Here is a 27,368-nt window from a genome sequence, read left to right on the forward strand (position 1 = left end):
TTTAGAATTTAATCTATTCATAAAACTGTATTCTGGAGCAGATGTTAATTATTTTTATAGTTAATTAGTGGAGAGAGGGAAAGAAAAGCATCCTTACTCCTTTGTGATTAGCTATGCCCTTTACACGAAACAAATCTATTATGTGAAAGTGAATTTAAATACCAAACCGGAGCATTTGTAAAGTGTCTGCCTTTAGTATAATCTGATACACTGTCAGCATTATCTATTACATGAATGAAATGCACCTGTTGGCTAAATAAAATACCTTGTTGAATTCAAAGTTTACCTGTAATAACTCTCTCTATATTTTTTTCATCTAAATTATATACAAATGTTTCTTTAAGAGGTCATTATTAAAGCCAAAAATCATTCAAGTCTTCCATGAAAACCAGTGCTTTTGCTCCTCCTTCTGGTACTGTGCAGAACTAAGCTGAATTTGGATACTTCAGGTACTTCTGTGGTGCAAGTCACAGCTACAGATGCCGATGACCCTTCATATGGAAACAGCGCCAGAGTCATTTACAGCATACTTCAAGGGCAGCCATATTTCTCTGTGGAGCCTGAAACAGGTCAGGAATCATGAATCAGTGTTTATTTATTTAATAGTCTCTATGATCGTTATAAGTTTTAGAAAAAGGAACAACACCTTAACATTAATCCTCACAGAAGGGTGATGATGCCACAATTAAAGATTTAAGAACTCAAAGCTGAATGATTGAGCAAACTAATGGGAATATACCTGCTTTTATATTTTTCCAACTGGGTTTAGGGCACTAGACAGCATATATGACAATCTTTAGAAAATAGAAGAACCAAACAAATTGGAAAATATTTACTGAGAATCATTTTATAATCTCTAGACAATAAAAAGCAATAGAGAAAACATTTTTGTTTTTCAAAAATCACTACTTTGTATTTGCAATTTGTGAGCTTAATCAAATAACAATTGAGGTTTTAATGGCCATATTAAAAGTTTTCTTTTTTTTTCTTCAAGGTATTATAAGGACTGCTTTACCAAACATGAACAGAGAAAACAGGGAGCAATATCAGGTGGTGATCCAGGCCAAAGACATGGGCGGCCAGATGGGAGGCTTATCAGGGACCACCACGGTCAACATCACGCTGACAGACGTCAACGACAATCCTCCGCGCTTCCCCCAGAGTAAGCTTTCTTTAATGGCCTTTCTGCAGGGCAAAAGCTTTAGAGTGAAAAACGAAAAGAGAAAAAGCAACTGTCAATCATTTCATTTAAAACAGATTGAAATGTGCTACAAGGATGAAGAAAAAGGTGTATATGCTGATGAATTCATTGTTATTAAAAGATAAAAATTAAATATTTCAAACATAGTTCTTTCAGAGACAGAGGGCTCTATGATCACAAACTCTCTCCATATATATATATATGTACCTATATGTTCTACGTCCATGATTATCATCTAAGAACTATTTATATCAGTTAGCAAAGGAAATGTTTTATAAAAAAACAAACCAAAAACTAAGTTATACTTTCACAATGATTGTGTTTATTTCTACTTAGGTTTTAACAAGGAGGATTCTAATTTGAGGATGAAATGTTTTAGTAAAATATCTAATTTTTCATATTAATAAAGCTTTGACAAAAAAAATTAAAAAATAAATAAAGACCTAACCAAAAAGAACTACATAGGGAGAACCTTACAAACTAATCAGACTTCCATTTACTATCACTATGCTAGGCTTCCATTTGTTTGGAATAGCAATCTTACTAAAACAGTTTGTATTTCTGATTTATTTATAGATTTATTTTGTGGTTTAAAATGAATCCTTCAAATTCTCAAAACAGGTCAGGAATAGGTTAAGAACCATTAGCATCTGACTGTATAATTACATTTGTTTATTCTTTTTTATACAAATTTGGTAGAAAACATGCAGCTAGAGCAGATGATACTGGGTCTCAGAGGACATTGCCAAGACTCAGTCAATTTCCTGTTAATCTAAAAGACTCTTTATTTCAAGATGGATGCTCACATTGTTAGGAAATGTGGTATAAAACAGAGGCTTTGGGATGATTTATGTTTTTAATTTTTAACATTTGCTGCATATTAACTTCTAAATTGATCTCCCAATTTTAGCTTTTTGTTTTTAATTGCCTTACGTAACTTTGTGTTAAGATATTAAAATGTAAAAAGCAATAGCTTTACATGATATTTATATGTTTATGCTAAAGACCATTACACAGAAAGAATTATAGTCTAAGAATTACTGTGTTGTTTTGACTCTTTAGAAGCATTTCACCTCTTCTTGTACCAGTTTTATCTAACTTTGATTATTATTAGTGCATGATTTTAATTAAATTGTTTAAAATCATGTGTGTTGAAAGATTATAAAATTCATATAGAATAATCTTGAGTGAACTTAATAATATACTCATGTATTTTTGATGATATTTTGTTAGATATTTAATTTATGTGTCCCTCAGCCATTGCTATTGTGGTGTTTGACCCAAAACACAGAAGGAAGAGTGTCTGCTTATGCTGTTTTCCAATTATCAGGCCTCAGCTTCAGAGTAATTTTAGTATTGGCAGGGAAAAGCAAATCAAGAATAAATCTTTATGGTTCTTTCAGATCAGGTCTAAAGACATGCCCATGCACTAAAACTTAAATTTCACATTTTACATTTCTGACCACCTCTTATCATGAGCCTCTTACCAAGAGAACAGAATACAAATCTGAAAAAACAAACTGTAACTAGCAGCACAATCCACAATGAGCAAAAGTATTTGTGAGAAAAGTATTTTGAGTAAAAGATGACCATTAAGAGGATTATTAAATTTTATTTTTAATGTTAATTAATTTATTTATTTGACTGCATCAGGTCTTAGTTGCAGCATGTAGGCTCTTCCATTTTGGCATGCAGGCTTCTCTCTGGTTGTGGCCCATGGGCTTAGTTGCCCTGTATCATGCAGGATTTTAGTCCCCTAAGCAAGGATTGAACCCATGTCACCTGGTCTGGAAGGTGGATTCTTAACCACTGGACTAGCAGAGAAGTTCCAGGATTATTAGAGTTTCACTTCTCAAGAACATATATGTACAGGTGTCCAAAATACACAGCCTATTTAAAAAGTATGCATTTGATAAACAAATTAATAGATTCTAATAAATGGAAAAAATAGACATTTGAACAGATGAAAATATCCAGTAAAATCCATTGTATCATTTTTCTTCTACTACAATACCTTTATTAATTCATTCACTGATTACATTGTTTTCTTTTGTTTAGTCAGATTTTGTGGTTGGTGTCTGGTAGGCATATCACACAAGCCAGGGTATAATAGTAATAGTAATAATAATAACATAATAATAATGAAAAGAAAGAGCATAGCTTATTTTCTGAATAGCGTTTTCATTTCACCACGCATCAAGTTACTTATTGACCTACTTTATTTTATCAGAACCCACTGAGGTTAGTATTTGATCTCCATTCTACAAATGAGAAAGTGAATGTTATAGACATTAAGGATGAACTGCAAGTAATGGCAGAGGTGGTTTGAAATTCATGCCCAACTCCAGATGTACAACATAATATGTTAGAAGAAGTTTTAGAGCATCCTGTATCTTGTCTCATTATTTTTTAATTATAAATGGAAATATAATTTGTGGATTTTTATTTTCTCAATTATCTTTTCTCTTATGAATATTTGCAACCATATCTGACTATTGGGAACACTCAGTCATGGCAATTAGAATGTTACTTGATAGTCTAAGTTACCTAACATGCGGAAAACTAGTTTTCAATTTCTCATCTCATTTCATTAAATAGCAGTGTTTGGCAAGAGTTCCACAGGTTATGAAGACCTTCATATGTGGCATATCATTGACACTCACAAGTTACTTGTATACGCACATTGCTATTATTATTATACCCAATATACAGAAGTAAAGGAGGTTCAGAGTGGAAATAATAAAGAGAACAAACTAGTACTGCCTAATAAAAATAGAATGCAAATCAAGATTGTGTGCCACAAATGTAATTTTAAATTTTCTATCAGCCATACTTAAAAAATTAAAATAAGCAGGACATATTAATTGTAATCATATATTTTAACCCAGTATTATCCTTTAAACATATCATTAATATAAAACTTATGCAGATGTTTTACATTCTTTTGTCACATAAATTTTTGAAATGTCCTCTTTCATCAAGTATTTTCCAGTTATTTCAAACTCAGGCCAGACATTTGCAATCAATAACTGCATGAGGGTTAGTGACTTAACTGGTGTCTGCCATATGAGACAGTTTAGGACAGACTATGGAGTCATTCTTATGAGCCCAACTCTGTCTTCATTTGCAAGTTTTCTCACCTTGGTCCATTTGAATGGCCTCTTAATAGAAAGAGCCATTCCAGTGCCATTAGTAAAACTGGATGGCAGCGCATACCCCGTGGAGTGGTAAGACCAGATAATTTTAAGTATATGAAGTACTTGACTCAGTGGCTGGCTACTAGTGCATTTATGTGTTCAGTTATGTTAATGTGTGTAAGTACTGCTCTATTTTTATTATTATCTAATATTATAAAGGTAGGGTTAAAACTTAAACTTCCAGGCAGGTTAATCCAAGTTCAATATGGTACATCTGTAGGAGATAAAAATCTTAGTCATTTGGAAGGAACAGAAACAGATGAAAGCCCACATGTCTTAACATCTTAAGACATCTTAAGACATGTTAAGACATCTTAAGACATGTTTATTTGTCTCAGCTGGTCACTATTACTGGTATCCATTGGATATAAGCTAGAAATGCTGTTAACCATCCCTGCAAGTCACTTGACAAAAAATTATCTGACCCAAAATGTCATCAGTAGTGAGGTTGAGAAACTTTGATATTATTTGAGTATCTCTTCAAGTGAAATCAGAAATTCTTTTATTTAAAAATATTTATTAAGAAGCTCTTTTTCCAAACACTATTGTAAATATATATATATATATATATATATTTATAATTGTAAATATATATATATATATATGTGTGTGTGTATATATATGTGCTTTTTGTCCCTATGATCTTTCATTAAGATGGGAGAGGCAAATGATATATAAGAAAAAAAAAATCAGTTATACATACACAGTATTTGCTCAGTTCTGGGTAAAAAGAGAAACATGAGTGTTCCAAGGGAGATGATTAGGGAAGATCTTGCTCATGAGGTGATATTTCATCCAAACACTACAAAATGTAATAGTTTGCAGTGGTAATGGATCTGCCTGCTAATGCAGGAGATGCAAGAGACGGGTTCAATCTCTGGGTAAGGAGGATCCCCTGAAGTAAGAAATAGCAACCTGCTCCAGTATTCTGGCCTAGGAAATGCCATGGACAGAGAGGCCTGGTGAGCTACAGTCTGTGGGGTCACAAAGAGTCAGACTTGAGTGACTGAGCACACACACACACAAAGGTGGGAACGTCCTTCAAGCAAAGGAAATGGCATAAGAGCAGCTCTGAATTGGAAGTTGAATGATGTTGAATGGAAGTTGAAGGTCAAGAAATGTGGTTGGATCATACCAAACAACAAGAAGGTTGCTGGGGGAATAGATCAGCAAGCCCTGCACTCACAGAAACATTGGCAATAGTGAATTATTATTGGAATTAAAAAAAAACCACAGCTATATGTGTGATCTAAGTTATCATTATGCTCTTATGGATTTAGAGGTATATAAGCATGTGAACACTGGTAAGACATGTGTACCTTAGCATGTTTCTAAAAGAGAAGCAATGGATTAGAGGGTTGAGGTGCACCTAAAAAATGAGTTCCAAAAGTATTTTAAGATTTTTATCCAGATAGTAAATTGTACTTTCACTACCAAAACAATGTATCTGTTGAAATTATTTCTGAATCCTAGGTTGTTTCAAGTGACTTTGATTTTAAAAACAACTAGCGGAGAAAAAAAAATATTGCTTTCCTTCCGATGATAGGCATGGTGCTTGCAATTAAGCATATGAGGGTTAATAAGTTTTTGTTACCAGAAAGGGGGCTTTTTTTAGGACCTGAGAGTGGGCTCTTGACTAACACTTGGAAATGAATTGTCTGAGGAGACAAACATACTGACAAAGCAAAAGTCTATTGGAAAGGGGCCCCAGGTGGAGAGCAGCAGGGGAAAAGGAACCCAGGACATAGTCTCAGGTTTTACGATAATGGGGTCAGCTTTCTAGGTTGCCTCTGGCCAGTTATCTTGCTTGTCCTTGGTGGTACGTGCGTCTCAGCAAAGATGAGTTTTAGCTTCAGGTTTTCTGGGGGGTTGACAGGACGTATTAGGAGCTGGCATTTCTCCCTCCTTTCCCCCCCAAATTCTCCCAGTTTTCCACACCAGAACCCCGATTTCTTATTGGGATCTCCCGTTGTGAGGCAGCTCATGCAAGCAGTTATTATTGTACCTGGCCAAGTCAGGTGTTTTTGGATGTTAACTGTTCTCTAACATCTTGAATCCTGACTATAAATGGCTTACTGTCTAGCAGGGGAGAGAATATTTCAATATGAAATGATACATGTGATAAGGGAACTTGGGACAGAATTTAATGAGCCAACAGAGGAGCAGCACTTTTCCAAACAGAGGGGAGGAGAATTGAGTGCATCCTTTACAATGGAAGATATTTTTGAGAAAATTTATCTTTTGATATAAACCCTTACTGCAAACTACTACAAGCCATAAGGGCAGGAAAAGAAGGAGAATTCATGAAGTTGGAAATTAGCAAAATTACCAATGTAGGGTATTAGCAAAGGACATATTCTGTGCAAGTAGAAAAAGAAAATGGTAAAAGATTGCTTCAAAGTGGTGGTGAGAATTATCTTTGGTGATGCTTTTAATGTTTACTTTTCTGTATTATCTATTTTGTATCTATTTTGTATCTATTTTTATAACTTGATACAAGAAAACCAGAATAACAAAGGATAGAAAAGGACAAGAGTGACAATTGCTTTAAAGTCAGATAAAATGAGTTTTGAGTAGCAGCTATTGGAATTTACATAATAGGGGTAATTGTGGATGATCTTCCCCAACTGGCTTTAGTAGAAATCATTTAAAGAAGCTGGTGGGTTGTAAATTGAGGAATAAAAGAAAGTCAGAAAGAGGATCAAAGAAATAATGCCTGCACTTTAAAAAGCTTAGGTGAACAAGAAAATAAAATAGAAAAGGAATATATTGTAATAGTTAAAAATAAACCCTAGATTAAGGGTGGTTCAGCAGATAATTTTTGAGAGCATCCTTTATCCAGACTCAAAGCAAGAATTAGGGCTACAGTTAACCAAGGACATGAGCTACTGGTGGAATGTGTAGAAAATTAAGTGATGATCACATGAAAGTACAATATGATGTCTGACCATGGGGTAAGTACATGAAGAACAGAAAGAAGAATAAAGGACTAGTTATTTTCAGCATGAATAGGAGAGGTCTCTCCCTAAGGAGGCCTGAATAATTTTGCAAATAGAAAATGCATGCAATTAGACAATTTTGCTTCTCTAATTGTCAGTTCCTGTGTCTACAGTACTTAGAGTGCTGCAATTAACAAATAAGGTCACTTATATTAAATGTTTTCAGTAGTAACTATAACATATAGTTTCTCCCTGCGTGTGTGCCTGCTAAGTTGCTTTAGTCGTGCCTGACTCTTTGCAACCCCATAAACTGTAGCCCACCAGGCTCCTCTGTCCATGCGATTCTCCAGGCAAGAATACTGGAGTGGGTTGCATGCCCTCCTCCAGGGGATCTTCCCGACCCAGGCAACAAACCCACATCTCAAGCCTCCTGCTTCTCCTTACATAATGATTTGCTTCCCCTTCCTTATTCCTTCTCCACGAGAAATGTGCAAACTCTAATCTTGTTTTTCTTGCTCTGATGCTGTGCTGCTATTCACTGATGGCCAAAAAGTAAATAAAAGTGCCTTAAGTCTAAAGTACCTATAACTTCAACAAAATGAATGAACTTACCTCATATGAATAAAAGAACATCCATGGATGAGGACTTCAGAGCAAATGTTCCTGCTCTTCAAGCAGTCAAACGTTCAATGGTCCTTAACTTTTACTATGTTTCATTGTGCTAGGATAGACAAACGTTATACTCCATCACCTGTATTCTATCCACCTGGTATTTTCAATTGAGTATTTTTAGTTTCTTTTGCCCCCACGTACTTCCTTCTTTCCCTAAAAATCAGAAAACAAAATAGGCTTTGTGGAAAAGGATTATGAAGAGATTAAAGTACTGGAACCTGATCATTGTAGGCTTGGCAAAAACACCCAGGACAGTGGGATTTGTGCCCAAATGGTCTTTTTAAAAAGCACCTCTGGAAAAATGCTAGGATACTAAGTTTCCTCTAGAATCAGAATCAGTGATTAAAGAATAGTTGATATGCAGAGGTGAGGCTAGGCTCATTGCCTTAATACAGAAGAAGATGTTGTATGATAAGACTCTCTCAAATACTTTCCAAAAAGAAAGAAATAGAAACAGAATGACAAAAAAAATAGACATCAGAAAGGAAGGTCCATGCCTAGAGAAAAAGAGTTTACAAAAGCAGCTACATGGATGATCAGGGTTCCAGTCAACCTGCTGGTGTCTAGAAGACTTGGCTCTAGTACTTGGATGGGACAGTATTTCACTAGAACTCAAGAAAGAGGGGCTTCCCAGGTGGTGCTAGTGGTAAAGAACCCACCTGCAATTGCAAGAGATGAAAGAGATCTGAGTGTGATCCCTGGGTTGGAAAGATCCCCTAGAGGACAGCATGGCAACCCACTCCAGTATTCAATCCAGTATGAATTCAATCCAGTATGAATTTAATCCAGTACTGAATCCAGACAATCCAGTATGGATTGTCTCTTGCCTGGAGAATCCCATGGACAGAGGAGCATAGCAGGCTGCAGATCATAGGGTCACACAGAGTCAGACACAAATGAAGTGACTTAGCAAGCACACACTCAAGAATAAGAAAGAATCTAAACATCTGACTGAGATCCGGCAAAAAAACCCAACTTTAGAACATAGTTTGGGAAGACTACAGCTTGTTATTCTTATGTGGCTGCTTTTCCATGCATTGTAACACAGAGCAAAGAAAAGAGATTATTTTATCATCTACTTAGTAATGCATATGGCCTCCAGAGAAACCCAGTTGTCCTAGAACCACACCCCTGGTCTATTTAAGACACAGACCTCTTTGCAGACAGCTTAGATGGACAAGTGGAAGTCAGGAATCAGTATCAAAAACATTTATGTATTAGTTGAGCTGGGAATTTATGAAGAGAGAGAATTTATAAGCTCCAAAAAAGTATGATTGAGTGATGGGCTTCTTTATATTTATTTATTTTTGATCTCTTAATATATTTCAGAATATTATGTATATAGATGATTAATATCAAATTTGTTACAATGTGATATATTTATTACACAAGCTTACAGATCTGTCCCAAGTGCCCTCAAAAGAGTAAATTTATTGCTGCTTACTTTTTTTTTTTTTGCTGTGACATTGAGAATGGTAACAAAAATCAGGTTTTCATCATTTGGTTGTTGGTTCTGAAAATTAGCAGAGAATTTTCACTTACAGGAAAGTTTTTTTTTGTTTTTTTTTTTAAGATGATGGGACACTGGATGTACATATAAACTTAATGAGACTAGTTTTCTGAGTATTTTGATGCCAACACTTTTCCATAAAGTTATGTTTAAAGATTATACAGAAATACAGCCAATTCAGATACCATAGCATGCAATTCTAGAATCACTCGGAGGAGGTTTTATACCTATGTTTGTTTGCTTTAACTGAATGACCTTTATTGGCTACCTTTATTTAGCTCATTAAATGACATAAATATGGATTGTCTGGTTTGCCTACACTTAAATAAAATACAGCAATAGTATAAAAATAATAGTAATAGGCACAATGTTATAACACAGATTAAACAGTGTAAATATAATATAAAATTAATTCATTTAATCTTCATATCTGTATAATTATAATAATATAACATTTATTTCCCCTTTTATTAGTTCAAAAAAGCATGAAACTTAAGTCACTTGCTCATAGTTTTACAGCTGGAAAAGAAGTAACAGTTTCGATGGCTCAAAAATCTATGCTTCTAACCATTATACTCAAAAAGAAATTGCTACATCAAAGATTCTCTTTATCTTCCCTGATGAATCTTGCCTTTAGTTAATTCAGTGGTTCACTAGTTGCCTGTAAATGGGAACAACTTCAGATGGGACATAATGAATTCATAAAATGTCCATGCATTTTGATACAAACCCGGGTAAATCAAACCTTTGTCAGTTGTTATTCAGTTGCTAAGTCATGTCTGCATCTTCATGACCCCATGGACTGCAGCACAGCAGGCTTCCCTGTGCTTCCCTATCTCTCAGAGTTTGCTCAAACTCATGTCCATTGAGTCGATGATGTCATCCAACCATCTCATCCTCTATTGCCCCTTCTCCTCCTGTCCTCAGTCTTTGTTAGTATCAGGGTCTTTTCCAGTGAGTTGGCTCTTCTCATCAGGTGGCCAAAGTGTTGGAGCTTCAGCTTCAGCATTCCAGCGAATATTCAGGACTGATTTCCTTTGGGATTGATTGGTTTGATTTCCATACTATACAAGGGACTCTCGAGAGTCTTCTCCAGCCCCATAGGTCGAAATCGTCAATTTTTGGTGCTCAACCTCCTTTGTGATCCAACTCTCACATCTCTACATGACTATTGGAAAAACCGTAACTTTGATTATATGGATCTTTTTTGGCAAAGTGATATCTTTGCTTTTTAATACCTTGTGTAGGTTGGGCATAGCTTTTTTTCCAAGGAGCAAGCATCTTTTAATTTCATGGCTGCAGTCACCATCTATAGTGATTTTGGAGCCCAAGAAAATACTATTTCCATTTTTTCCCATCTATTTGTCATAAAGTGATGAGAACGGATGCCATGATCTTAGTATTTTGAATGTTGAGTTTTAAGCCAGCTTTTTTACTTTCATCTCCATCAAGAGGCTCTTTAGTTCCTCTTTGCTTTCTGCCATGAGATTGGTATCATCTGCATACCTGAGGTGCTTTTGCAATATCTAAGGACCAAACGCAAGTGAATGCTTTATTGGATCCTTGTACTGTTTGGTGGGTAAATAAACAAGTTTGCATGAGACAAGGTCTTTCAAGGAAATGTCTATATGATACACACAGAGATTTTAATCATATACTTTCAGTGAGTTGTGAGATGACCATAATCCCTGCCTGGTACCAGGGAGGCGTGATTTAACAAGTGCTGATTTTCACTTTGTAAATAGTCAGCTTCTCCTCTACTGGGGATTCTAAGGTAATGTAGACCTCAGGCTGATCTGCATATTTTAAAATTATCAAGCACATTTCAAGTAGAGCAATAGTCAGGTGTGTCCCAAGGAAGATGTTTTAGCCTGAGAAAGGAGGGAATGAAATTAAAAATGTCTCTTTCCCCCTTTTTTAATGTAGAAAAAATGGATATTCTTATAGTCAAAAGCACTGTTCTACTATTTATATAGGTTAGATAATGGCTCTGATTTTTACTGTGATCACAAAAATATCCTCATATGTTTGTAGGATTTTTCCCTATGGTCCTAGTACCTATAATTTGGAAGAATTACAAAGAAGTCATGTTATTAAAGCATTCTTTGATTTATTAAACACTTACTACTACATGGAAGGAAGTATGATAAAAAATAACAAACTAATAATATTATAGTGAGAAATAAGAAACCAAAAACATTACTAAGTCATGTGCATTTTGAAAGATTATAAAGTCATAACATTTTTTCTTTCTCTCTCTCACAGACATATACATGCACTTTTATTACATTGTAGATTCTCTCACACACATTGTCTGCTTCACTCTTCTGTTTGCTTTTGTCTATAGATGTAAGTTATATATAAATTGCATAAATATAATATACATGCACATATGTGTACATATGCAAGTAAACTTATTTCCAGAAATATTAAGTGGACAATGATACAAAAACATTTATACTATACATATATTTAATGCCCAAATAATAAAATGATCAACTCTTCAGATGTAAGGAGACCAGGAAAGAGAAAGATATTTAAGTATTTTCCAGGAAAGAAGACAGGCATTGAGAGGGAGAGCATTTTTGTTAGGAAGGACAGAATGAACAAAGGTGACATTTGGAAAAATGCACGTGATTTGGTATGCCCGGATCCCAGGATTTGTAGCAGAGGTTGTATGAAATAAGAGTGGAAATATAGCAGAATCAGCATCATGAAGAGGGTTGATACAAAAACAAAATGCTACCTGTATTGTCTAAGGGAGCATTTTTTAAGAGAGCACCAGCTTCATACTATTCTTCATTTTGTCTAATTACTCTGGCAGCAACGGAGCACATTGCTTGGATCGGAAGAGCAAGGGTTGATGTGTCTGAACTGAATCAGAGGAGAGGAGGGATTTGAGATACAGTTAAGTGGGTGAGCCATAGGGTTTAGTAATTAGGTCGACAAAAGGTTTGAGGGAGAAAGAGAGCAAAAGATACATTCTCATTTTCTACCAGAAGAGCTTGTGTGAAGAGAGAGGCAGGGATTCAGTTTGATTCGAACGTTTTAAATTAAGATGCCTGCAGAAAGATAGTGGGTTTTAAATACCTAATACACAGTGAACAATATATACAGTGGGTTTTAAAGTATCTAGTAGATAGTTAGCTATATACACATGTGAAATATACATGAGAAGAGACACCTATAATCTCAGCTAAACTCAACATTTAGTGTGACATAACTGAGTAAATGGGCTTCGAAGGTGGCACTAGAGGTAAAGAACTCACCTGCCAATGCAGGAGATGCAAGAAACTCAGGTTAGATCCCTGGGTCAGGAAGAGCCCCTGGAGGAGGGCATGCAACTTACTCCAGTGTTCTTGCCTGGAGAATCCCATGGACAGAGAAGCCTGGCTATAGTCCATAGACAAACAGGGTTGAACATGACTGAAGTGTCTTAGCACGCACATAGCAGGTATGCACACAACTGAGGAAATATACAATTTCCAAGTATGTTGAAATATATAATTTTCTAAGAAAAACATAGTGTGTGGAAATTATACAAAAATACACCTGGAACTCTCCAGTGAATCCTATAGAAAGTTACCTTAGACTAAATGATTTAGCATTTTGTTAAATGGGATTCAAAGTCCCTCTGTGTTATGGTGTCCTCTAGAACACACTTGGAAAATAACCCTGGGTAGGTATAAAGATCTATAGAAATAAAGCTAGCTGTACAGATATGTTTAGACTCAAATGCTGTTAACAGTTTTTAGTAAGCCTATAATTTCAGAGGAGACACATTGCAAAGAGACTGAGTACCTAGTACAATGCAATATGTTTATGAATGACTCATTTAAGGTTATCTTAACCTTCACAATCCTATATACATTTTATGTTCCTACACATTGCAATTGTATATATCTATTGATGCCAATTAACTTGGAGACAATTTCAAAGAAATGAATCAAGATGGATTCCCTAGTCTCTGGGGATCAACGACAGCGTCTCTAAAAGCTTTGTCCCATTGCTTTCTTCAATGGCATGAACAGGAAACCGAGACATTTTGCAGCATCTTGTTTTGCTCTAATTTAACTTAAATGCCTTAAGCTAAGTTGGTGATCATGTCTCCAGTGTTCACAGATTTAGGTTTACGCCTTTCCTCTGATGAGTGTCTTCATTTCCAAAGCCTCAGCCCCTTGTCACTCTCTGGTGTGACTTTGAGCTCTCCTCTGCTTTTCCTAAATGCCCATTTAGCATTGCATAATTTCCTTAACTACTCTGCAGTTTCCTCTCAGGAGCTTTATCTTGTTTTTAATTTCTTCCTGTTAAGCTCATTAAAAAACATCTTTTAAACATTATACAACAGAATGGTTTATAAACGTGCATAATTGTGTCATTTTTCTTAGAGCAAGTATTGTTTGAGATTATGCGGCGTAGAGATGTTACAATAAGATTATATGCAAAGCAAATAAAAAAATTAAACTAATGTTAAATTATTTTGTTGATTCACGTGTGTGGTGCTTTATTCTTACAACTCTGGAAAAGTAGAGAGGTTCTTAATGTAAATGTGAATAGAAATAAGGGCAGGAAACAAAGGAAAGAGTCACATTATATCTCTTTGAAACTTATTGGGTTTTTTTTTTAATCAACAAATGGCAGCTATTTGTTGCCACGCTTCAAAACCTGTGTTTGCCCTCTTTGCTCCCCTATTCGTTTTCTAGCATCTAATTTGCTGTTCCTGAGGAAGTCACCCTGTCACAGATCTAACTGTGCCCATCTTCTGCCTTTCCTCCCAATTCTCTTATATTGAGCTGTCAGTTATTTCTAATTCTAGTACACAAATCTGCAGTGTTTTTCATACTCAAGTTCAGAGGTCCTACTGATTAAATTTTAGTAGCACAAGTGACCTGGAATATTTAGTCTTGAATCAAAAAAAAGAACAAAAAAAAAAAAAACAGAAGTACATCACAATTGTTTAAAATCACTAATAAATGAAAATTTAGATGTGTGAGGGTGTCGATAATAGCCTCAGAATACACCTATTTAAGTAGCCTTATCTTTTGACCAGTCCTTAAGAAGTATTCTTTGCAATATCACCATTTAGGTTTTTATTTCTAAATGCAGATTTGTGCAGGTAATTTAGAAATGGCAATTGCCTTTCTCCTCCTTGCTTTCATGCCTTTGTGCTTAAGTCGATAACCAAACTAAGAACATACTCACTGGGAAGAAATATTTATCTGCCCTAAACATTAAAAGAAAAGCAAATGATTCAATCTGACACCTGGAATGAATTGGATACAACTATAAATTGGAATTGATAGGAAAGCGTACCACATAATTAAAGCTTCATCAACTGTAAGGTAAAAAATAAGAAGCATGCAAATAGATGCCTTTAAGGAAACATGCCATGTGAGATGGATGGCAGGTGCTACTTTGCCTTTGACAGTGAATGCAGTGCAGTCTGTCTCCTTTTTGGATCCACTCCTGCTGCCCCCCTTACATGGTAGACACCTTTGCAGGCTCTCCATTAAAGCAATTTCAGTTTGCTTGACAAACTAGCATAGCTGTGTTCAACAGACGAGTTTTGGAAATAAATTTAAGAGTATAAATGAATAGCTCTCTCATGCCTTTAAAATATAGAAATGCACTTTTTAAACTTTGAAGTAGACCCCATAAATCTCATCCTTGAATATGTTTCTTAGCATAAACACAATTCCAGAGAAAGCACTATCTCACTATGCATCATGAGCACTGAATTAAGATTTATTGAATAAATGAATTACTGAAGTTGCCAAATAATCAAAACAATCATGAATGTATGTGTTCTATATGGGGATACAACTTATATATTTTTAATAGTATGACTATCTGAATTATTTAACAGAGGAACTAAATCTATGGTATTTTAATGAATGAGTTCAATCTTAGTCATTGCTTTTCTGGAAAGAATACAACTCCTTGAAAACAATTTGATTAGTGTGTCAAAAAATAAATATATTTTTGTGCATGTATAGAGGAACCTGGCAGGCTACAGTCCATAGGGTTGCAAAGAGTCCCTGGTGCTGGGAGTGACTGAGGGCAGGAGGAGAAGAGGGCAACAGAGGACAAGATGGTTGGATGATATCATCAACTCATGGACATGAGTTTGAGCAAACTTCAGGCGACAGGAAATGACAGGGAAGCCTGATGTGCTGCAGTCCATGGGGTCACAAAGAGTAGGACTCAACTAAGCAACTGAACAGCAACATAATATGAATCAATGGAGAATGATCACTTCCCTACTAAACCTCAGAAAGTACTGAAAATTAATGTGGATAATGCTTACTCTCATGAAAGTGAAGTAACCTTCTGATGGAAACAGTCTCTGCACCTACCAAAGAATAAAGCAAAGAAATAAAAGGTTTTGGATCCTTGACCAGAACTATATGGATGACAAGTTCAAAGCAGACAGATTTTCAGACTCTAAGCCTGTGCCTAAAACTACAACAATCTGAAAAAAAGTCCAAACTAAAAATAAAAAGTGGGAGAACAAATTCCCAGAAACAATACTCCCAGTGAAATCTATGAGACATTAAATTAATGAAACAAAAAAACACTTTTTTTTTTTCTTTTGTTCTTTCTCCCTGCTAAAAGATCCATGATGCAGAAACTTTCTACCATAACCTGATAATCTCCAATTTCATCAAGACAATTTTCTATTCAATTTTTTGGAAAAAAAAAAAAATTTGCTTCAGGGAATTTTCTGGCAGTCCACTGCTTAGGACTACATTTTCACTGCCAAGGTCGTGGGTCAGTCCCTGGGCAGGGAACTAAAATCCCGCAGGCCACATGGTGTTGCCAATGATAATAATAATAGTAATAATAATTTGCTTCAAAGTATTAAATTCATAGATAAAATTTTAAAATAGAAAATAAGCCACCCATTCCAGTCTTCCTCCCCATAGCTCAAATCATCATAGAAAACAATGATAAATTGTTACTCTTTTTAGTTCACCTAAGTTAAACTGTAATTAAGTAATATTTTCTTGTTATTTTTAAATTTTTTTGTATATTGCCTTTTGACTTCTTTTCATGATTCTTGAAAATGGAGCTCAGTGGCATCTCAATCTGATCTCCCCTTAATATAATTATAATACATTTCAAAATTTCTCTATTGTTTATCTCACCAAGTTTAACTGTTATGAAATCTCTTTTATATCCACCATTCTCAGCCTTCCTCTCTTTCTGTCCCAATAGCATTTTCACTGAAGCGGTAAATATATCTAAGAAATTTTTAACCATGTCTTAAAAAATTCTTTATAATTTTTAAAAATGTACTTTTCAAAGTATTATGCTATCACATGTAAAAGTTGAATAGTTCAAAACTGTAAACTAAAGCTCTTAAAAGTCTTAAGAGAAAATAAGTCAGATATTTTATTTTCCATGGAGTGATTTCCACTATTGACAAAGATCCTCTTTAGTAAAGTTGTATTTTTTGAGATGTTATAGATTTGCGCTTTAGAGGTGCTATTCAAAATTTATTAATGAAAAAACCTGATAGCACCTAGCTTAATTCTAGCAACATTCAGAGTTATAAACTTAGGTTCATCAGTATTCACTCTTCAGCATGGGTTGGCTAATCTCTGGAGCCCAGGAAAGTCTGCCATCCCAGACATTTCTTTTTCACTTTCTTAATTCGGATACATAGCTCTCTAGATCTTCTGTATTCCTGTATCTTGATTTAACTTCTTGTTTTCCTGGAATATATTCTTCATTAGGTTACTTTAAAAGGGCCAAAGGGAAAGAAATTTGCTGAGTCTAAAACTATCTTTATTGGACTATCATACTTGATTAATACTGTGGCTATAGTGAATATTCAAGGTTCAAAATAACTTTATCATCAAATTTTGATGACATTGCTCAGTATCTTTCTAGGATCAGGGGTTACCTTGAAAGGTCCACTGACATTTTGATCCATGTCTTTTATTTTTCCCAACCTCACAATTATATATTAATTTTTAATCATGTGGACTTCCTTCCACTGTCCTCTAGCTCATCAGAACTGCCCTTTGTGATTTTAATTCTCTGTTTAACCCATCCATTATTTTTTAACTGTTTTAACCTTGACTGCTACTAGATATTGTATTTAGCTTCATATCAATACAGGAAGACACTTTTCATTCTCTAGCAAAAATTTTATAACTTTCATCCCTTAAAACATAATGAGTATATTTTAAAAATATTCTCCACCTGATGACTCTACATTATTTCTTGTGTTGATATGATCCAGCTAAAGTGTTTTACTTGTCTTGATTTTGCTTTTGAGTTTTAAGTTTTAAGTTTTTGTTGCTTTTCACAAAGTTATTGTTGTTTTTTTTTTTCATTTCCTGCTTACTCTACTTGTGATTCTTTTTGTATTATTACGTATATGGGATTGAACCCACGTCTCCTGTATTACAGGTGCATTCTAAACCACTGAGCCACCAGGGAAGCCCTGAATTTTAAATAGGAGATATTTATTTAGATATTTAAATAGGAGATATTTATTTCCATCAAGTACCAGTAAAGACTAATAACACTTTTAAACAAAGCTGTATTTGACAATTAATTATGGTGGATATGGGTTTGCTTGTTTGTTTTATGTTTTCATGTAGTATGCAGTAACTATAAGAGAACATAAGTATCACTGCTTTAAAGCATTACAAGAACTTTAAAAATAGTTTGCATTCACATGCAAGATACTCAAATTGTGTGTGTGTGTGTGTGTGTGTGTTTGAAAGAGATTATTCACAAACACACACATATGTAGTATTTATGGTTTTCCAAACAGAATAGTGTTGAGGTCTTGTTTACATTTTGTAAAAATAATGTCACACTGTATATAATTTTCTGAAATTTGCCTTTTTCCACTTAATATGATGCAACTAAGATTCATCCATTTTTTTTCAATGTAACTATAGCTTATATTTTTCAATTTTATATTATGTTGGGATGTGTGATAATGTAGCAGTTTATTTACCTATTTTCAGGCTGTTTGACATTTAGACTCTCTTCCTATTTTTTTTTAACTTTACAAACAATAATTCCATATAGCATTTCTGCAAATATTCTTCTCAGAACATTGGTGGATTTTATTTATGCTAATATTTAACTTCACATCATAGTATCCTATTATGGGTTGAATTATGTTCCATAAAAATATAGTTTTAAGTCCTTAGGTGGAAATAGGGTCTTTATAGAGGTGATCAAGTTAAAAGGAGGTATTTAAGTTTGGGGCCCTTTTCCAATATGACTAGTATCCTTTAAAAGGGGGCAATTTAAATACACAGAGGGACATACACAGAGGGAAGACAATGTGAAAATACAGGGGAAAGATGGCCACATAGTTGGAATGATGCATTGACAAATCAAGGAATGCCAACGATTGAAGGCAAGCACTAGAAGCTAGAAAAGGCAAAGAGGGATTGTCTCTAGAGCTGTCAAGGAGAGAATGGCCCTGCCAGATACCTAGGTTTCAGACATCTAGCTTTCAAAACTGTAAGACAATAAATTTCTACTGTTTGAAGACACCTAGATTTTGTAAGCTTTTTGTTTTATATTGAAGTCAGCCAATTAACCTTTGTGGACATCAAAGGGACTCGGCCATACACATATGTGTAATCAAAGGAAGAGACAGAGGTTGCCAGGCAAAGATTTGTGTAGAAAATCTTTCATAAGGAAAAAAGTGCATTAAATTGAAGAGGAAAAACGTACTTGAAAAACCTAAAGAAGACCAGTGTATGGAGACCATTAAGTAAGGGTGAAAATGACAGGAAATAAGAATCTATGAAGGGCCAGCCTATGTATGTTTTAAGGTCAAAGTGAGTTGTCAAATAGTTTCAAAATTCTGAATAACTATTGATTAAATTATTGTTTTCAAAGGGGTAATATGGCTGCAGTGTGCACTCAAAGAATAAGGGATTTAATTGGATTTGGCCAATTATAAGACCTGGCAGATGAGTTAGGAAGTTTCTCAGATATCCAATATAAGAAAAAGTACATAGTAGCTATTACATTCAAAGAAATGCAATGGGAATATGGTGGTGAAAAAAATGCAAAGTCGTCCCTGTCTTGTGTAACATCCTCATGGTACATACAAATAAATAAGTAAATCATAAAATACCTAGCAGTGGTAAGTGATAGGAAGAGTGACGCCTTCTCAAAAAGGTTCTTTTCAGTAAAATATTAAGCTTCCGAGGGGTCACAGTTGAGTAGTCACCTGAAGAAGAAAGAGGATGAACCATCTGATTATCCAGGAATAGGTGTTTCTAGGAGAAGAAATAGAAAAGGCAAAGAGAGCCAGTAAGACAGTAACCAAGGAATGAATTGAGAGTTGCTGTCAAAATGGTATAACCAGAAATTAATGGAGAGAAAAAAATATAGAAAAAGAAAAGTACACATTAAGTGACCGACTAGGGTGTGGTCGAAATTGAGTCTTAATGATGTCTCCTAGGAAAGGACTTTTCAAACTGAGAAGATGTTGGCCTCTGTATTAGTTTGTTAGGGCTGCCCTGCAAGGAAAAACAGTCTGCATGGCATTCTCTTCTCACGGTTGTTGAAGCTGGAAGTCCAAGATCAAGGCGGTTTCTCCTGAGGGTTCTCACTGACTTGTAGATGGCCCTCTTCTTCCAGGCCTCACATGGGCTTTCCTCTTGTGCCTGATTGTGTCCAAACGCTTGACATGTTAGATTAGGGCTCAACCTAACCTTCTTGTTTAACCTTAATTACCTCTGTAAACCTGTTATATTCTAGTACAGTCATATTCTGAGATCCTGAATAGGGTTTAGGGAGTTAAACATATGACTCTTAAGGGCCCTAGTCCCCCAAAAACTCAACACATAAGACAGCCACTTTCTCAGATTTGGTAAATTGTGTTATAATTATTTGAAGACAGTGGGGGAAGAAGTTTATCTGAGGGAAATAGTATGTGAACATATAGAGATGTAGGAAATTAATTTTGACGAGAAAGACTTTGAAAAGTCCAGTTTGGTATAAATCTTTCCTGGAAGTGACAGAATGAAAGACACATTAGGAAAGATACAGTCAGGCCAGAGTATGACCAGCTAAGAGGTCTGGATTTTATTACATATATTAAGGAGAATTAAGGTTTATGAGCGAGAATCTGCTCAATCAGAAGTGTGCTTCGGGTCAATTAATCTGTCAGTAGCATGTAGTTTATGATCAGGTGCTAAAACATAAATCTCATTTAGCAGGAGAGCTGGTTCATGCTGGAAGCATGACTGGGTGAATCAGGGGCTTAGATAAATTCTTGTTTTGCTCTGGAATGGAAGGGAGTTTGTCAGAATTTAGTGTTTTCACACTGACACTGTGAAGGACATCTTTGTATTCCTCACAGACTATCTTTGTGTCTCCTGTCACAAACAGAAGTGGGGTTCCTCCCCACTATGGCTGATTGCATGGAATTTTGTAATGTTCTGTTCTGCAGCTGCAATAAACTGAGTAATAAACAACTGAAAACAAGAAAGGAAAAACAATTTTAAAGATATGTTCATTGAAATATAGAAATACTTGTGGTATATTCTGTGATTTGCTGTGATTGTATAAACACACACAGGTACATATTTCTACTCAAAGCTAATCTCTAGTTACTTGTGCAAATGCAAAAGAAGACAACATGCTCTTTTTAAAACCAGAATTCTTGGTATAGGTTGTTTAACTAGTAAGCACAGATCAAGCACCCTATATTTCTACTTTTTCTGTCCCAAAACTATATATTTTGCGTATTGTGTGTATTCAACTTATTAGTAAACATCTAATGTAAAGTTTAAGATTTATAATATTTTCTCATACACATTTTACCTTTAAATGCTCTATTGAGGAAATCTCTCTCTCTTTCTCTCTTCTTTTCTGTCATCTGTACAGACACCATCCATCTTCGAGTTCTTGAATCCTCCCCAGTTGGCACAGCCATTGGAAGTGTAAAAGCAACGGATGCTGACACTGGGAAAAATGCTGAAGTAGAATACCGAATTATTGATGGTGATGGGACTGATATGTTTGACATTATAACTGAAAAGGACACCCAGGAGGGCATCATCACAGTGAAAAAGGTGCAGAACAGCCGTGGAAATAATCATCTGTTTAGAAAGTAGATATTTTGATATGTATTATCCACTCAAGTATTGTCCATTAAGAAATATCCCTATCATGTTCCATTGTAAATGCATAAATATATGCATAAAGGGACATATAACAAAAGATCACCTTGGACGTTCTGACCCAGTGCTTTTGTTAATTAAAACCCGAAACCTGAGATTTTACAAAATTTAAAGGCAAGTTAGTATATGTGTGATTGTATTTCTGAGTCACATTAATTAAAGTCCCTTATTAACATTGTTTCCTTAAAAATAGTTAATAGCTAATAATAGCAATATATCATCACAGTTGGAGGCATAAAAAGTAACATGCCATCTATCCAGATGTATGAAGCAATAATTAGAGTTGCTAATGAAAAGTGACAGCATGGATTGGAAGATAATTTCATTGTTCACATTTTCCCTTCTGCTACATAAATTAAGCTTTTCTGCTCACATATGCTCAGTGATACAATTTAAAGGTAACTAGTTTTTTATTGTAGCATCAGTACCATCATTGTAAGAAAAAGTAAGGCCCAATAAAATTTAGGTCCTAATGAAACATCCTGCATACTATTTGCATAAAGTAACCACTAGTTAATCTCAAAACTCTCCTCAGGGTCTATTACAAAGTTCGAAGTACAACAAAGACAATGACCAGCAAAGGAGGGGCCAACTCGATATTTAAATTTCTTTTTGTTTCATAATGTAACCTAATTACCAATTACTATCAGAATTTTTCTCTTTACCCAAGGTCGTTCTTATTTTCAGTGTTTCACATAACTGCTGAAAGGTTTTGTATTAGTCTTCAAACTTTCATCAAATTTATGTAGTACCATGGGTCTGTTAAACAGAATGGAAATATCACAGCAAATATTTTAAAAGATGACTGAATTTTTTGCTTCAAAAAATTTAGCTGTAGCCAACGACTCAGCACACACAAATATACACACAAACACACACACAATCCACCAATCCATTTTTTATAATGGGTTGCCATCACATATGATAGATATTAATATCCTTTTCAATTTTTCTAAGATTTAGATTCTCATTTTCCTATGTTCTGATGTACTACATTTCAAGTACATGAAAATAAAACTGAATTCCACCTGATGTGTAAAAGTAGTTTTATTTTATATTTTATATTTTTATTACTTTATTTACAGTTAATGAACAACTTGACAGAACTCAACTAGGCTTTAAAAGTCATACTGTAACTTGGAAAAGACATATGATTCAATTTCCTTCTATCTAATTTGATGATTTATTTACTTATTTATTCTTAATACAGCCACTTGACTATGAGAGCCGAAGGCTTTATACTCTGAAGGTTGAAGCAGAAAATACCCATGTGGATCCACGTTTTTATTACCTAGGACCTTTTAAAGATACAACAATTGTGAAAATCTCTATTGAAGATGTGGATGAACCCCCTGTTTTCAGCAGATCCTCCTATCTGTTTGAGGTTCATGAAGATATTGAAGTGGGTACAATCATTGGTACTGTGATGGCAAGGGACCCAGATTCTACTTCTAGCCCCATTAGGTAAGTATGCTTATGCTTACAATGAAAAGAAAGGGAATTGAAGTAAATGGAGAGATGATGAAATTTTACTTAAAGCACTTAATACATTGAAAGAGCTGTGCATACATTTGCTGAGCACACGTATTTAAAATAAATTGTTTATGTTCTGGGGCAAGGTATGCATAAATTTCACAGTTTTCTTCAGTTTTAATCATGCCAGTTACTGAAAACTGGCTTGCATCATCTTCCCATCTCTTTAAGGTATTTATTGTTCTGACTGATGCCTGATACAGGTAAAGGCGATGTTTTTCAGCTGTGCATTTGCAGTGTAACCAAATAAATTTATTTGTATTTTTGGGTTCTTAAATAAAATGTGAGGTTGAGAGAAGTTTTAGTAATTAAAACGAATATAATCATAACAATGTCATAAGGCACTATGGTTTTATAAACTCTTCTGTATTCCTACCAGCAAAGAGGAAAGTTTTTGTTTGTTCTTTTGGTTATATCAGACAATTTAGAACATTCTAGAAAGATCAGAGTCATTTCAAATTTTTGTTTTGCTTTGTTTTCTTATGGCCCCTAAAAACACATAAGATGTGAAAACACATATAAATGAGAAGGACAAAGTTTTCGTCGACATTTGTTCTCTCATTTTTAAAAATGTACCAGGTACCTATATGTACAATATTCAGCATCAAAATGACTGCTTACTTTAAGCTGTTAGTCCATCAGTTGTTTTGGATTCCCCATCAGTTGTTTTGGACTCCGTTTGCTTCCTTAATCCTGAGCAGACTGGTTTTGGTTACCCTTTTTACAATGTGGGCCAGTCAAGTAGAAGTTCAAATGGTTGTGCAGTTTCCAAGTACACACCTCTCTGACTCCTAACTATGCAGCAACAGAATTCTGGGAATATCTAATTTTATGTGCCATGTGACTCTAGCTCAAAGTTTAAATTCTCTAAGTCCTGTCATATCTTAAGTGCAGTCATTCATATATATATACACACACACATATATATATATGTATATAAATTACTATTTAATTTATATAATTTTACCTAAATATTTTCTTATAGTCACATACAGCATGACAGGTTACATATTGGCACCCCAAACTTGCATAATGTACTCAAGTATAGTTCCCACCTGCCAGCATGACTTTCTCATAAACGTCTTTTCTCCCATCCATTTGTCTTCACTAAAATTGCTGCATTCCTTGGATTTTTTTTTTCTTTTAAGATTTTTTTTGTCATTTATTTGGTAGACATTTATTGAATATACACTTTTATTTTTTCCCTTTTAAATACTTAACAAGCATTCTCTTGACAATGCTCCTAATTGACTTTAACAGCCTATGTTCTGTGTTTCTAGTTTTCAAAGAGCCTTTTTAAAATAAAATATAGTATTTTTAAAAAGTTCAGTTTATATCTAGTGGCATTATAAGGTGACAATATAAAGATCTATTTCCACTTAATGAAACAGATTCTGACTGCAGGGACTGTAGCCTGCCAGGTTCCTCTGTCCAAGGGATTCTCCAGGTAAGAATACTGGAGTGGGTTGCTATTTCCTTTTCCCAGGTATCTTCTGAACCCAGGGACCAAATCCACATCTCTTACATCTCCTGCATTGGGAGGCGAGTTCTTTACCACTAGCACCATCTGGGAAGCCCTATCTTATAGAATAATGGTTATTCTATGTTAAAATATGTCTGTGGATTCTTTTTTAATTAAATTTTTCATCAGGATGCAAATCTATGGGCTAGGAGAAAAAAATCCATTGATATCTACTAAGCAACAGAATTAATGACTTCATTGTTTATTAATGACAGAGTCTAGCCATGTTCTTTGTTATATATTTGAATTTATACTAATAAGGAAGAAAATGGACATGAATATTTTTAGATGTTAATCTTGATATACCATGCAGATTATATATATGTATGTGTGTGTGTGTATATGTATATATATATATATTTATATATAATCAAAGAAATAAAGTAATTTTACTAAACCAATGCATTTAGAAGTAGATAATGGGGCTTCCAAGGTGTGCTAGCAGTAAAGAACCTGCCTGCCAATACAGGAGGCATAAGAGACCCAGGTTTGATCCCTGGGTTGGGAAGATCCCCTGGAGTAGGAAATGGAAACCCACTCCAGTATTCATGCCTGGAAAATTTCATGGACAGATGAGCCAAAGGGCTACAGTTTATGGGGTCACAAAGAGTCGGACACTACTGAATGCACACACATACACACATGCACACACACACACACAATAGGATAATACTGGTCATATTATAAACTGTCCATGTCATATATCATGGATGCTAATTCAATAATTAAAAGGATTTACCTAAAATATGTCTTCTGGAACTGATTTCTAAAATGAAAATGTTAGATAATACATAGAATTTATCAATAGAGTATTGAAAAATATGCAATTGACCCTTGACCAACTTGGGGACTAGGGGTATAAATCTCCCCTGCCCCCATGCAGTGAAAAATCTGAGTATAACTTCATAGCTGGCCCTCTGAATCCATGGCTCTGCATATGAAGAGTCAACCTCAAATTTATTTATTTTAATAAATGCATACTGTAATTTGCATTTGTTGTAAAAATGGACACGTAGAATTCAAACCCATGTTGTTCAAGAGTCAGCAATAATTATGTCAACTGTGAAAAAGAACAAGGGTCTCTCTGTATCTTCCAGATAATTTTACATATCATTTTATCATTGTTTTCTAAACTGAACTACAAAAAAAAAAGAAAAAACATATAAAATGGCTTTGGCAAAGAAAATGATACTTTATATTGATTGACAAACTTCCATTTCCTGCCATAAATCTATAAAAATAAGGATATTTATTATTTGTCAATATGCCAAAGGCGTCCTTATTTCTTTTATTCAACAAATATTTGTGGGTGACCATATCAGTTACTAAAATGTTTCTCAAGAAATTCTCAGTTTGTTAAGAAAGTAGATTCAGTGTGAGAAGTAATATTCACTGAGTATGTACTAGACACTAAGTATGATGCTTGCTGTTTTCATGTTTGATTTCCTGTTTGAGATGTGAGACGAACTCCTAATACAATATGGTAAGTGACAAGGTGCTTTAGGATGGAAGGGGACAGATAGCTTCTACTTCAGGTAATAATGGAATACTCCAAGGAGGAGGTAAAATTTATGTTGGATTTTTCAGTAGTGTAAAAATTTTGTCAACTTGAAATGTAATTTATGAATTATTTCAGATATAATATTTTGATTTATTTGTGAATGGCTAAAACATGTAGTTTGAATAGAAAACTAAATTCATGTTATTTTGTTAGAAAGGGCTGGGGTTTATTAAGGAAATTTGTAAATTACTAGTCTATTCTACTTAGAACAGATTTGAAATAAAAATCTAAAATAAGCCATCCTCAAACATAAAATCACATTAACTGTATTGGTATGTTAAATTATTTTTCTAATGCAATTTATTCAAAATCCAGCATAAAGATCATATATTTCAACTGTTTTTTGGAAACATTATACAAGTTTGGAACAGGAAAAGAATAATAAGAGTTTTATGGCACTTTCAAAATTATTTTGTATTATTACTTATAAAATATAATTTAAAATGCTATTTCATATACTTTCCTTAAATAAATGACAGTTGTGGCTTAGGGAAATACGTGCCATAACATATTACTCCTAGTTTTGTCATGTTTATCTTGCTTTATTTTAAAAATGTTTTAATAGGGAACATTAAAGTTAACTAAGGGGATTATGCTTGCTACCTCCAGAATTTCAAAATATTCATAAACCACTAGGAGTGTGAAGTGGCAGGAACCACCAATGAGAGTTACTCTTTCAAACCTTGACTGACAATCTCCAAAATAATGGGATTTATACCAACTACATCATCCTGATGGATAAACCTGTTGTTAGGTTTTGGAATAACACTCAACACTATGCCTTTAATTAATTTGCAGAATAGTTGTCTTTTTATTACATACACTAAGATTTTATTTGATAAAATATCTAAAAATGCCTGTCCCAAACTTTTCTACTCAAAATATCTCTGGCTAAAATGTATACATTTGATAGTGATACATGTAGGTAAGAAACTGAAGCAAACCAGGTATCGTCTTGAAATTTTGAAACTTTGGAACATTGTCTTAATTGGTGACCTACTACGCTGAGGAAATTAACATCTCCAATATTCTTACTCCAAAACTTTGCATCTGA

At 34.5% G+C, this 27,368-nt stretch overlaps 1 protein-coding gene across 3 annotated transcripts in view; it reads left to right on the forward strand.

Annotated features, from left to right (window-relative positions):
- The window catches only part of CDH10 (cadherin 10), a 182,440-nt gene that overhangs the window by 133,612 nt on the left and 21,460 nt on the right, over positions 1-27,368 (forward strand). For 2 of the 3 annotated variants that reach the window (XM_043887864.1, XM_043887863.1), the window contains exons 4-7: positions 450-569; positions 995-1,162; positions 21,403-21,590; positions 22,909-23,162. In XM_043887864.1, the coding sequence (XP_043743799.1) occupies positions 450-569; positions 995-1,162; positions 21,403-21,590; positions 22,909-23,162 (730 nt within the window). Of the gene's footprint in view, positions 1-423; positions 570-994; positions 1,163-21,402; positions 21,591-22,908; positions 23,163-27,368 lie in introns of all 3 variants that reach the window. The other variant, XM_043887865.1, reaches the window with a different exon arrangement.

The sequence above is a fragment of the Cervus elaphus genome, chromosome 25 (genome assembly GCF_910594005.1).
Source record: "Cervus elaphus chromosome 25, mCerEla1.1, whole genome shotgun sequence".
Classification (NCBI taxonomy): Eukaryota; Metazoa; Chordata; class Mammalia; order Artiodactyla; family Cervidae; genus Cervus; species Cervus elaphus.